At 41.5% G+C, this 13,909-nt stretch overlaps 1 protein-coding gene and 1 pseudogene across 2 annotated transcripts; one reads left to right on the top strand and one right to left on the bottom strand.

Annotated features, from left to right (window-relative positions):
• Positions 1–95: 95 nt before the first annotated feature.
• Positions 96–1,543, bottom strand: LOC129823841 (uncharacterized; annotated as a pseudogene).
• An 826-nt stretch (positions 1,544–2,369) lies between these two features.
• Positions 2,370–11,939, top strand: LOC129823837 (protein ABHD8-like). 2 transcript variants are annotated; one of them, XM_055882867.1, is made up of 6 exons: positions 2,370–2,637; positions 2,836–2,923; positions 7,265–8,064; positions 8,468–8,638; positions 8,944–9,160; positions 9,403–11,939. In XM_055882867.1, exons 3-6 carry the CDS (start codon positions 7,274–7,276, stop codon positions 9,616–9,618), a joined length of 1,395 nt encoding a protein of 464 aa, XP_055738842.1. In that variant the 5' UTR covers positions 2,370–2,637; positions 2,836–2,923; positions 7,265–7,273; the 3' UTR covers positions 9,619–11,939. The 2 variants fall into 2 exon arrangements, with proteins under 2 accessions (XP_055738842.1, XP_055738841.1); XM_055882866.1 differs by having other exon boundaries at positions 2,370–2,923.
• The last annotated feature ends 1,970 nt before the right edge of the window (positions 11,940–13,909 follow it).

Raw genomic sequence — 13,909 nt, 5'->3', positions numbered from 1 at the left:
TATTCACAGAAATGTATATATTTCATTTGTTGCATCATCTCAAATCCCACGGACTTGTACCAACTACACACGCTCATGCAACAAAACAAAGTATATTTATTCAGAAACTCAGCTTTTATTCGAGCAAGACAAAGACTTGAGTGACACATGTGTATTAGCTTTAAAATGTATGAAGGTCAGAAGGTCTATCTATTTTAGCAGCAACTGAATAGCACAGATGCTTATAGCCCAGCACCTATTTATTAAAGTACAATATTCAAATTATGAACCTAGTTCAACCCCACCAATGTATGTTGACATGTACAACTTCGGGTCTTTTATCACAACTTTCCTCCTGCATGAATTAACAAGGTCATATGCCATTTCAAATGTACTGATTGCAACAGCAAGGCTCTGCACTACTTCTAAGCCTCTACAAGATAGTTGCTGAAATACATGATGGGAAAACATTTGTCAAAGTGTGTAAAATATTTATCTATTTACATGGACAAACATCTGCCTTCACATATCCAATAACTGACAATCAGTTCTACACAAAACTGGGCCAGTCAGTCTTGAAGTTGTTATGCATTTTCTCAACAGTGGTGACAAAATCTGGGTACTTCAATAAATTCACCAAAAAACGTTTGTCCATTGGGTGCTTAGTGTGACAGGGATTTTCGCCCTTTCAGCATTCTACGGAGAATCACCTCGATGCCACCCTGAGTGCTGATCCTCTTGATCCAGCCATGGGTCCTCTTACGCTTTATATTCTTGGGCTGATACTCTGTGCCCCGCTTCCCTGTGCGAATCTGCTGGTGGTGCCAGGGGAGTTGCTGAAACACCCCTGCCCCCTCTGCCTGTGATGTGAGAGGTCCACACCGAGAGGTCTGGGGAGATACACTGGCCCGGGACAGCACCCAACCACTCAGTGCTCGTGGCTGGTGGCCACTGGATACTGGAAGCTGTGGTGCAACAATCCTGTATGATAATAAACGTACGGTATGCTATTAGTTTTATGATTTAACCATGCAAACTATTCAGCAGAGTGCGAACGCATTCAAGCTTTAGGAAAATATGGCTGTTGGTTTGTGAAAATGTAAAGCTAGTTTAGTTTGTTTTGTCATGAGTTAGTTAGCATCAGTTCATGGATAGCTAGTTCACTTAACATATAAACATTATTTAAAGTAAATCCAAGCATGTAAGCAACACATTTGATGTGGTAAGACGTGGAGGGTGGCATCAAACGTGCAAAGAAAGCCGGCAACACTGCTGCAGCAACATCATTCACATATCCAGAAAGTTAGCCAGCTGACGTTAGCTAAATAACAGTAACGTTAGCTAGCTACCTAGTATACGTGGAAACTCATGCCACGAGGACTTCTAAAACATACACTTTTCAAATTCATTTGAACATCGTAGCTAATTTACCTGGTGGAGCATATCACTCCATGAAACCGGGAAAATGACGACGTGATAATATTCATTTTAGACAATATTTTAGACGGTTTAATCACTGACTTTGCTAGCTAGCTTGGTCACTGGGGTATGCGCTAAGCACAACATGAATGTCATCGAAATGCAAAATCACCCTACTTCCATTCAGAGCTACGATTGGCTCTCGTTTTTCATCCAATCGAAGTGCAGGTCACAAGCGTTTGAACGCAAAGATGTTGATTTGAAATGGAGATAATCCACTTAAAGTCTGGAGATTTTAGACAAATACATGCGTATTAAAGTACTTGTATTTTAACGTTTTAAAAAAACATGTTATTTATCTATTTCATAGACATATTACAACATATATCTAAATGCATGTTTTATTTACCACCATGTTTTCGATATATTACTTATAGTAACATGTTTTCTACAGCCTGTTATCGCTTACAGCCAGAGATTCGAATATGATTGTATTACACACGTGGGAGAGTAGTTGTTTTAAGCTTTTTATGCTAAATTAATTACAACTTTATGTGCCATTTCTTTGATAATTCAGATGATAATTAAGTTGTGAAACTTCAGGGGGTTGTAAGGTAACCTTTTTCATGGCCCCCAGCACCATCTTGCCATGCAGGAAGGACCTGGCCAATGATCTGGTTGACCGGACAAGTGAAGGAGTCTTGTAGAGTCCCAGATGCTGCAGTGTTGATGCTGCTCATCTCACTCACATCTTTTCCCACATGTATTCTACATTTCTATTTAATCTGTATGGGCTCATCCATCCATTCACCCATCTAGCTACATGTCACATTGACGTATATAAATATCAAGACACACACACACACACACACACACACACACAGACACACACACACACACACACACACACACACACACACACACACACACACACACACACACACACACACACACACACACACACACACACACATGCCTATGGTATGTGAATCTCTTGATTAGAACATTTCCCCACCCGGCCATAGCAACAGGAATACAAGATATCCTATTGGCTTTAGTAGAACCAATGTTTGTGGCCTATTCGCTGTATTACTTGTCATTCAACAGCCGAAGGAAGCTGAGAGGAGAATTCCGTGGATGCGGAAAACAACAAGGGCAAAAGGGTTGGTAGAATCTCGCCCGTGTGCGCAGCGCGGAAGGATGCTGATCGAAAAAGTATTGCTATCTGTCATTACTATGGTAATTTTAAAATTGCAATTGGCACACCTTCCTAGTGTGCATTACTTCGATTTAAAGCCTTATTCCGTTTGTTTGATTAGTAAGATGTAAACCATCTCTAGATAAAGCCAATTATCAACTTCTCCATCTTGCAGAAGGACCTTTGCAGGTTGCTTTTGAATTATACTAATATTGCAACCAATGCAACATATTTTTCAGCTGCAGTTAATTATAAACAACCTATTGACTATCGTCTTATGGGAGAGGAGCATCATATTTCTCATCATCCTTGATCATCATCAGTAAGGTAAGAATTTCGTTTAAAAATAGGCATATGCACCAGTAAACGTTATTACTATATGTTGTTTCAATTTGATACCATATCTGAAACAGTATATGTTATGTTTCATAATGGGAATTCAGATAAATAGATGTCAATCATGATGCATTAATGCGCAACACACCAACTCCATATTGATTTATGTTGTTGGTATATACTGTATCTTGCTCATGGTCCTCTTACCATATATAAAGGCTACTGTAGTGGCTATTTGGCAAATTGTTAAATATTTCATAATAGTTTTGAAAAAATGATCGTATGCTCAAATGTCTTACCTGAATTTGACTGCGCTCTGTGGTACATTATATGTTTATAGGTAGTACAAACATAACTAGTAATAAACTGCACATTTGCATTTCTTTACAGACTTGATACATTATTGTAATCGTAGATTCAGTGGTCCTCCAAACCAGGTATCTTGAATACTGTACATATGCATCAGAATGTATTAGGCTACTGGAGGCCTAGTGTGGGTGGAAAACTAGAGCACAGAGCGTACCAAATGTGTGTTAAACATGACGCTTGAATAATCAACCTAATTCTGCATTGCAGATCAAATAGTAAAATGGCTGAGTAACATGGGTGAGAGAATTTAGAGGCAGTCCACTTGGAAACTCATTTCATTTACATTTTAGTCCTTTAGCAGACGCTCGTATGCAGAGCGATTTACGGTAGTGAGTGCATACATTTTCGTATTTTTTACAGTTCTGGGCCCCTACGAGAATCGAACCCACAACCCTAGCGTTGCAAGCGCCATGCTCGAGAATTCATATTCAAATCTCACTTTAAATTTCGACCTTAATACGTGGGATTAAATGTCAGGGTCGATGTTGAGTCGAGAGGTCCTTTGCATTTTAGGTAGTTTTCACGCATAGTTTTGAGCTATAGTTCAAATCAGAGTTCGACTATTGTTATTATCGTTTGTGTTTTTTATCATTTTGTCCGGTTGGTTTGACATTGCCAAATGTAAACGAACTACAATTCATAAACAAAACCACGTGTCCCTGCAAGTAATTTGTTTATTAGACAAAAATATTCACGTTAAAACCGTTTGTGATTATCATGAAGCCTCACTTGTCCCAATCTTCATATTACTTTCGCTTTGGGCTGACGGGAGGAAACAGCACTCCGACGTGAATTCCGTAGCCTATATCCTTGGTATAGTCCCGGTATCCCCTAATCTTCATCGGATGTGCTCATAAATGCGCTGCTACTCACCGAACGTTTCAGAGATCTCAGGTTATGATGCTGCGTGTATTTCATCAAATGCTCGCAGTCAAACAATATCAATAATATTTTCCTTTGTACGGACTGCGTTCTCACCAGCAGCGAACCTCACCACGGCACGAATTGAATCGGAACCGAGACTACCCTTTTTTTGCGAACCACGGTGCGTTGTTTAGTGCGCTACGGGGTGCGAATAGAGTATTCAATAGAGTGCAAGTCTCTTCGCAGTTTATCAATCATCACCTCATCCCCTGCAGGGAAGTCCACCTCCAACATACTTCCTGTTCAGTCTTATATCAAGCCTGATACGATCAGATGATATAATAACCTCAATATGATATGTTATTACATAAGGGATATGCAGTATAAGCCTATATGTCATGGCTTTCGCAGTGCTAATAGACATATTATCCACTATCCTGAACCCTAAACTTAATGTCATGATTTAGAGGTCATCACGTTAAATAAATACACATTTAGATGTGTCTACTGAATGTTGTGATGGTAGCAGATGTTCATACGATTAATGACTCACTCACTGCTTGTAGCAGCTCACCATATTGACACACCAAGGAAAAGCAATCAAAATGTCACTTGGCTCCTGGATGAAACAGGATAGTACAGGATGGCATCAACCTTCACAACACTCCATAAATTCTCTCTGTCTCCCTCTATTTCTCCTTCCTTCCTTCTTTCTCGCACCCTCTTCGTCCCTGCTTCCCTCTCCTTATCCACCTTCCCGCTCCTTCACAACACTCCATAAATTCTCTCTGTCTCCCTCTATTTCTCCTTCCTTCCTTCTTTCTCGCACCCTCTTCGTCCCTGCTTCCCTCTCCTTATCCACCTTCCCGCTCCTTCACTCTCTCTTTCTCATTTCACTCACTCTCTCCATCCCTCTCCCATCAGCCAAACATTGATCCCTGTGTGCCACTTCAATACGTTAATGAACTCCCCTTAGTGTGTGGAGGCAGGGATAGAGTGAGCAATAAGCTCCACCTCATGCAGAGGTGTCATTTACCAGGATCAATGGCCCCTTCTATCTCCCTATTACCTGCTTTCTGATGTCCCATCTGTATATTAAACCAAACTTCATTAACTTGCCTTCGCCAAACCTGCACACTCAAAATCGTTAAGCTAAACAAAACTTCCTTTTGGCATAAGAAGCCTCTCATTTCCCAGTGCACCTCATTTTCTTAATAAACTTCGCTAGGTCAGCGTCAGCGATTAGCATACACATCTGGGTCGGGAATTGTAATATACGTACACAGCAGTTTTATCTGCTGCTATTCAGCATTTTAATGGCAAGCATTACACAGATGACATTTCAATTACATGTAAGAGTAAAGAGATAGAACAATGAGACTTAGTCTGTTTAAAATGCACCCGCGAGTATTAATCATTTAGACACATGTCCCCTTATTGTGAATAAATCATGTATAAAGCTAGAATATGAATCCGGGGTTGAAGGTGATTGGAGGTGGGTAGTGAGTGAGAGAAGGGGGAACTTGAATCATATCATCCTTCCCCTCAGAGCTCTGCCATTATTATTGTGTGTGTGTGTGTGTGTGTGTGTGTGTGTGTGTGTGTGTGTGTGTGTGTGTGTGTGTGTGTGTGCGCGTGTGTGGCTTGACATTTATGCAAGTCAATGGTGTGACCTTGGTGTGAATAACAGGAGCGAAATATAAATGTTGATTAAAGCCAGTGTGTCAGGTCAGCTTTTATAGGAAGGGTTTCCACAAACTCGTCATTAGAAAAGCCTCCCTGTTGTGGAGGCAACACTTTTCTGAGAATTGAAAATGGCTGTGGTAGTTTTCCCCAGACCTCACTGACTGTAGCTATGAGCATGATTTAATAATATCGGTCAACGTTATTGACTGGAAATGTAACTCAATCAAATGTCTTGCATGGCCGGGATCATAATTTCTAAGCATAAATAGATCATAAACTCCAGCTTTACATAAGATAATTGAACGATAGACCAACAGTTTAAATTAGGTTACGTTAGCAGAGACACAGTTACTGTACATAGGAAACAATGAAGTCTGGATCCAAGTTCCAACACATATTGTAGATATGCCACTTCCGTTCTGCTTCCCGTTGATAGTCTATGTGTCTATATTTAAACAGTGTGATATAAAATACTCCAATACCCGACTGCCAAAAACCTCTTGAGCCATTATTGGACATAACCGTCTTCGTAAAGACCATCGTCTGCTGGTTTACTGAAAACCAAACCCCATTGGCACATGGAATACATACAGTCAGTGAGCAGTTGGCATGAACCCAGCTGTGCCATTGCTAACATTCTATTTATACCCTAGGGTCCAGGGGCCATTTTGGAAGAGCCTTGTCTATTCTTAGTTTGTGTCTAGGTCATTATGTGAATTGATTCTGCTTCTCCACACTGAGACGAAGTGGGTATTGTTTTTACTGTTATCTATGGACTGACGTTGAACCCAGTGTGAAACTGGTACTTTTTAAATTGAAAGCTTAATGATTGAGAAACCCTAGGGTGTTTATCATGGAGCAAATGTCATTTACAAATAACTGTTTTGTAGTTTTCTGTGTGGTGAACTGTTGTGGTGAGAGCCAGGGGGAACTTTTAACTCAAAGATTTTTGTTGACAGTTGATCTTTGTTGTCTGTTAAGCCTACCAGATCCTTCCTATTATGTGTTTTTACCAATGGAGGGTGCTGAGGGGAGGACAGCTCCTTTTTAGGTTGTTATACTATGTTTGTTGTGTATAAACAGTATTTTATAATCAGAGACTTTTTCGACACTCAGATTATGTTACCTGCAGTGGAGGTTGCTGAGGGGAGGACGGCTCATAATAATGGCTTGAACGGAGCAAATGGAATGGCATCAAACACATGGACACCATGTTTGATGTATTTGGTACCATTCCGCTCATTCCGTTCCAGCCATTACCACAAGCCCATTCTCCCCAATTGAGGTGACACCAGCATCCTGTGATTACCTCATGTTCTTACCACAGTACTTACTACCTATCCGTTTGGAAAATGTCATTTTTTCAATGAAACTGATAGCTCGTTGGCATTTCTCATGGATGTATCTCTGCAGGCAGGCACCATGCTGACCAGCATTACAGATGGGATCCTGTGCTGTCTGACTGGGAAGGCTGCCAGCCTGGTGATGCCCGTCGACTCTTCTGAGCCAGCTGACACCTTCGAGTTTGTAGAAGTGAAGCCTGGGAGAGTCCTCAGGGTTCGCCACATCATGCCCGAGCGCCGGGCGCCAGTAGTGACGGAGGAGAACCAAGTAAAGGAGCCAGAGCAGGAGAAGGGCAGCGGAAACAGCAACAACAGTAGCAGTGTGCACTGCAAGCGCAAGATCACTGTCTACCGCAACGGCCAGCTAGTCATTGAGAACCTGGGTGACGTGCTGCACTCGGAGATTGTCCAGTGCCAGGATGGAGACCTGGAGCCCTGCAGCACCGTGGAGGTGGAACTGGCCGACTATAAGGAAGTGCCCACATCTCCTGAACCCAAACCCGCACCTCCCCTGTCCATGGTCGGGGAGCAGAAACCCGCGCCCCCGCCTCGCCGGCGTCGCCGAAAGCCCAAGCGCATGGTGATGATTGACTCGGAGAGGGAGATCTCCAGCTGCAAGGGGACGCACTCGGACGTGGCGCTCTTTTTCGTGCACGGGGTCGGCGGCTCGCTGGACATCTGGGGCAGCCAGCTGGACTTCTTCTCGCGGCTAGGGTATGAGGTCATCGCACCTGACCTGGCGGGCCACGGGGCCAGCACGGCCCCCCACATTGCGGCGGCCTACACCTTCTACGCCCTGGCCGAAGACATGCGTGCCATCTTCAAGAAATACGCCCGTAAACGCAACATTCTCATTGGGCACTCCTATGGGTCAGTATGCTTGCTTCTCTGTTAAAAATGAACGGTCAATTGATTACCAAGTATCATCTTATGTCTTAGGTCAATTAACAGACTGAATATCATGATAGTAAATTAATAACAGTATTTGAACATGCCTTGAAACACATAATAAACTGGTGCTGTGACAATGACTGATGAAGAAGAACCAATCAAAGAGTAGCATTATGACGATGTCACAATTAAGGGACCAATTAGAGAGCAGGGTTATGACGATGTCATGATGAAGAGACCAATCAAAGAACAGGGTTATGGCAATGTCACGATGAAGGGACCAATTAGAGGGCAGGGTTATGATGATGTGATGATGATGGGACCAATTAGACAGCAGGTTCCCAATACATTGTTTTTACACCTTTGATTATATCCCTTTCAGGGTATCATTCTGTACCTTCCTGGCCCATGAGTATCCAGACCAGGTTCACAAGGTAGTGATGATCAATGGAGGGGGGCCCACAGCTCTGGAGCCCAGCCTCTGTTCCATCTTCCAGCTGCCTTCCTGTGTGCTGCACTGCCTGTCCCCCTGCCTGGCCTGGAGCTTTCTCAAGTAAGGAAATCATCTCATCTATTTGTAGACAAAACAATATTGAAGTGCAGACAAATCAACAACACATTGCCAGACAAAACAACATTTGTAGACAAAATGACAACACATCGCTTTGCAAATAGAACAACAACCTATTGCTGTAGACAAAACATAACCAAGATACTCTTCGTACAGAAAGTATACTGTAGTGTACAGTGTCAATGCTTAGCTTCTACTGCATACAAAGAGTAAGAGGAATTTACTGTAACACATAATTTCGAATGTCAAGTAATACTGATGGCTATGAGTCTTTCCAACATGTTCAGGGCTGGGTTTGCCCATCAGGGAGCCAAAGAGAAGCAGCTGCTGAAGCAGGGCAATGCCTTCAACGTGAATCCATTTGTGCTGCGTGCCATGATGAGCGGGCAGTACTGGCCCGAGGGGGATGAGGTGTACCACGCTGAGCTAACCGTGCCCATCCTGTTGGTGCACGGCATGTACGACAAGTTTGTGCCCATTGATGAGGACCAACGCATGGCCGAGGTAAGGAGACATACATTTATGAATACCAATCCATGTCAATTGAGTTAGGAAGCTCTACTACCCATATATAAAATATACATTATATCAATTCAATTCGAAGTTGTTACGAAAGAGGAATTAAATTAAATTATGATATGAATTATGAACAGTCCCTATATCAAGCCCATCATATTCAATGACTAATATCGTATTGTAAAAAAATATATATATCTTGACTGTAACTATTATCCTTTTAATTTCAGATCCTTCTGTTTGCTTTTCTGAAAGTCATCGAGGAGGGCAGTCACATGGTGATGATGGAGTGCCCTGACACAGTCAACACCCTCCTGCACGAGTTTTTCCTATGGGAGCCTGACATGTCCAAAAAGAACGCCGCCAAGACTGATCCTGATAAGACTGTTATAGTCAATGGTGTTGTTGCCCAGACACCAAAACCAAACAAGCCCATGGACAAATAACCAATAATGAGTCTCATTTTACATGAGCAAACCCAATCCGAGGGCCTGTCTTTGGCAGGTGGCACGTGGTCTTAAGGCTGCTCGCAGGCTGAGCGCTGTTATTAACAGGGCCAGAGTTTGTTGTGGAAGTGGAGGGGAGGCACCTGGTGCTCCAAGCTAGAATTGGCATTTGAATATGACTGTGGCAAGAAGGATGAAGAAAATGATGGAAAGAAGAGGAATCTGACAGAGATGCGTGTTTCTCTTTCCCCTTTGACAGCTGTCTGTGCTTCATCATTTGGTGTATGTAATCAGACAGACCTCGGGCCCAGAGGATGTTATTAAAACACAATATCCATTTGTAATTCTCTCGAGTACCAAACTTGGTTGGTGAGTGGACCATTGTGAACCAAAGCGAGGAAGGCATGACCATTAAATGGTGTGTGGATCGCCTTGCTACCTATCATCCATTATCTTGTGAGTAATATATCACTGCTGATTGGTGTCCTGACGAAATGATGATCTTATAAAACTGGGTCCATATTATGGATTCACTTCAAAGGGGAAAATAATTCACTTGGAAAACTGTGAAACTATCCAGACAATACGGCAGGTGAGGGTTGGGCCATTAACCGAAAGGTTGCTAGATCAAATCCACGAGCTGACAAGGTAAAAATCTGTCGTTCTGCCCCTGAACAAGACAGATAGCCCACTGTTCCTAGGCCGTCATTGAAAATAAGAATGTGTTCTTAACTGACTTGCCTCGTTAAATAAAGGTTAAATAAATGTTTTTAAAAAAAAGACAATTAAAAAATACAGGTCAATGAGTGACTGTGGTGTATTATGGGAGCAAGATTTGTCATGCCACATTGCGATCCAGTTTGCATGAGGTCATCGTCATGGTAATCATCCCCTACTAAGCAGGTTATAGACTAAAGTGTATGGATGGATGGACTGGATGGAAGTGGTGGATGGATTGGTCATTGTTATGGCAACAAGTTACTACAAGACATACACCACACACCTAAACAAATGGGCCATACATGTTCAACAACCTCATCAAATATAATCAAGCCAAAGTAAAGCTGTTAAAACATATCCTTAAGCAAACTAAATATCTGTCCGTTGCAGTCAGTATCTGTCAACCTTGTCGTACACTGTGCATTTATTCACACCTGCAGTCTAGGATACAGGTTCGCTTTTGAAACATAGTGATTCATCTACACCCAACATGGAGCATTTTGCCTCAAGAACATTTTGCGGTGTTGTCTGATATTATGCATTTAGAAACCTATGCTTACTGTGTGTCTACGTTATGAATTATCTAACCTAACTGGACTATTTGAAGTTGCTGCATGAATAGGCTTTTAAGATATTAGAGAATTTTCTTGTCAATATACAGTTGAGAAATCCAAAAACCTCCCCTGTCCTCTGAGAGTATAATCTAAGTGGCATTGTGGACAGAGGAGAAGCTGGACCAAAGCTTTGGTGATAGGCAATCCAAATAATGTAAGAGAAGTCCATAAACATTACTATTAAATACTGATGCTAGTTCAACTAACAATAGGGCAACTCATTTTGCCTCTGAATTTGATATAACACCATAATGAATGATGTTGTTCTTCTGTCTACCAGATAGTATAGCAAAGCATTGTCCTCCACTACCCTCCAGTCAATCTGTTTGTGCTTGCAATGTCAAAGGTCGTCCATGATAATAAGCTAAAGGATATAAGTTTTCAGGTGCTCATTTGTGAACGTTTTCTTGTCTCATAATGAGAGTGAGTGATTTGATCTGTGATTAAGAAGTAGGAAGCACAGTAACACATGTATCTGGTTCAATCTCCCTGACTGTTAACATGCTTTACTCACATATGCATTATTCTGAGAAAGGATGAGAGGTGATTATGCAATTTCTAAGGAGATGAGTTATGAACTGTACATAAAGATAATGCATAAGTAATGGAAACAAGTAGGTTGAGGAACAAATGAGTTTGACCTAGCTGTTGAAAAGAAGATGTATTCATGTAGACTGTTCAAAATACCATGAAGTGCTGCTGATCCAGTCTGCTTAGGCACTGTATAGATTGTTCCGACAGCTATATGGATTGAAGGGCGCACATTTGCTTCCTCCGCTAAATGTCTAAAAAACCAGTCTGTCCTATCCAGTGTGCTATCATTTGTGGTTCAAAATGTGTAAATGTCATTAATGCATTTATTCCTTGACATCAGAACTCCTGCACTGCCTGAATGTAGGTGCATATACAGTTCTGATATATGGACATGTTCAGTTGATTGTATGAATGTGCCTTTCCTGGCATGAAATAAAACAAATGTTTACATTATATGGTTGTTTTTGTTCTTCTGTGAATTAATGACTGAATGAATGAAAATGATTGAATGTAAATTAATGTGTGAATTAATGAATTAGGACCATTTTATTGTGACAGACATAAGAAACAAGCCTTTTCACCTCCTCACAGAAAGATGCCACCAAATCAAATCATATCAAGTCAAATTGTATTTGTCACATGCGCCAAATACAACAACCTTACCGTGAAATGCTTACTTACAAGCCCTTAACTTAACCAACAATGCAGTTTTAAGAAAATAGAATTAAGACAATATTTACTAAATAAACTTAAGAAAAAAAGTAACAATAAAATAACAATAACGAGGCTAACAGTGCCGAGTCAATGTGCGGAGGTACAGGTTAGTCAAGGTAATTTAGGTCATTTGTACATATACTCTACCGGTCAAAAGTTTTAGAAAACCTACTCATTCAAGGGTTTTTCTTTATTTTAATTATTTTCTACATTGCAGTATAATAGTGAAGACATCAAAACTATGAAATAACACATATGGAATCATGTAGTAACCAAAAAAGTGTTAAACAAATCAAAATACATTTGAAATTTGAGATTTTTCAAATAGCCACCCTTTACCTTGATGACAGCTTGGCATTCTCTCAACCAGTTTCACCTGGAATGCTTTTCCAACAGTCTTGAAGGAGTTCCCACATATTCTGAGCACTTGTTGGCTGCTTTTCCTTCACTCTGCGGTCCGACTCATCCCAAACCATCTCAATTTGGTTGAGGTCGGGGGAATGTGGATGCCAGGTCATCTGATGCAGCACTCCACCATTCTCCTTCTTGGTAAAATAGCCATTACACAGCCTGGAGGTGTGTTGAGTCATTGTACTGTTGAAAAACAAATGATAGTCCCACCAAGACCAAACCAGATGGGATGGAGTATCGCTGCAGAATGCTGTGGTAGCCATGCTGGTTAAGTGTGCCTTGAATTCTAAATAAATCACAGACAGTGTCACCAGCAAAGCACCTCCACACCATAACACCTCCTCCTCCATGCTTTACGTTGGGAAATACACATGCGGAGATCATCCGTTCATCCACACCACGTCTCACAAAGACACGGCGGTTGGAACCAAAAATCTCCAATTTGGACTCCGGACCAAAGGACAAATTTCCACCAGTCTAATTTCCATTGCTCGTGTTTGTTGGCACAATCATGTATCTTATTATTGGTCTACTTTAGTAGTGGTTTCTTTACAGCAATTCGACCATGAAGGCCTGATTCACACAGTTCCCTCTGAACAGTTGATGTTGAGATGTGTCTGTTACTTGAACTCTGTGAAGCATTTATTTGGGCTGCCTTTTCTGAGGCTGGTAACTCTAATGAAGTTATCCTCTGCAGCAGAGGTAACTCTGGGTCTTCCATTCCTGTGGCGGTCCTCATGAGAGACAGTTTCATCATAGCGCTTGAAGGTTTTTGCGGTTGCACTTAGAGAATATTTCAAATCAAATCATCAAATCAAGTTTATTTTATATAGCCCTTCGTACATCAGCTAATATCTCGAAGTGCTGTACAGAAACCCAGCCTAAAACCCCAAACAGCAAGCAATGCAGGTGTAGAAGCACGGTGGCTAGGAAAAACTCCCTAGAAAGGCCAAAACCTAGGAAGAAACCTAGAGAGGAACCAGGCTATGAGGGGGGCCAGTCCTCTTCTGGCTGTGCCGGGTGGAGATTATAACAGAACATGGCCAAGATGTTCAAAATGTTCATAAGTGACAAGCATGGTCAAATAATAATAATAATATTAATAATAATAATAATTCAAAGGTCTTGACATTTTCGTATTGACTGCCCTTCATGTCTTAAAGTAATGATGAACTGTAATTTCTCTTTGCTTATTTGAGCTGTTCTTGCCATAATATGGACTTGGTATTTTACCAAATAGGGCTATCTTCTGTATAGCCCCACTACCTTGTCACAACACAACTGATTGGCTCAAATGC

Source organism: Salvelinus fontinalis, chromosome 26 (genome assembly GCF_029448725.1).
Source record: "Salvelinus fontinalis isolate EN_2023a chromosome 26, ASM2944872v1, whole genome shotgun sequence".
In the NCBI taxonomy this organism is placed as follows: Eukaryota; Metazoa; Chordata; class Actinopteri; order Salmoniformes; family Salmonidae; genus Salvelinus; species Salvelinus fontinalis.
The sequence above is the reverse complement of the archived record's forward strand: the minus strand, read 5'-3'. Positions and strand labels throughout refer to the sequence as shown.

What these genes read in the sequence shown, in the direction of transcription:
- LOC129823837 (XM_055882867.1), top strand. Translation starts at nt 7,274, where the DNA reads ATGCTGACCAGCATTACAGATGGGATCCTGTGCTGTCTGACTGGGAAG. An exon ending in CTCATTGGGCACTCCTATGG is followed by an intron (nt 8,065 to 8,467) that starts GTCAGTATGCTT and finishes TATCCCTTTCAG; the next exon opens with GGTATCATTCTGTACCTTCC. An exon ending in AGGACCAACGCATGGCCGAG is followed by an intron (nt 9,161 to 9,402) that starts GTAAGGAGACAT and finishes TTTTAATTTCAG; the next exon opens with ATCCTTCTGTTTGCTTTTCT.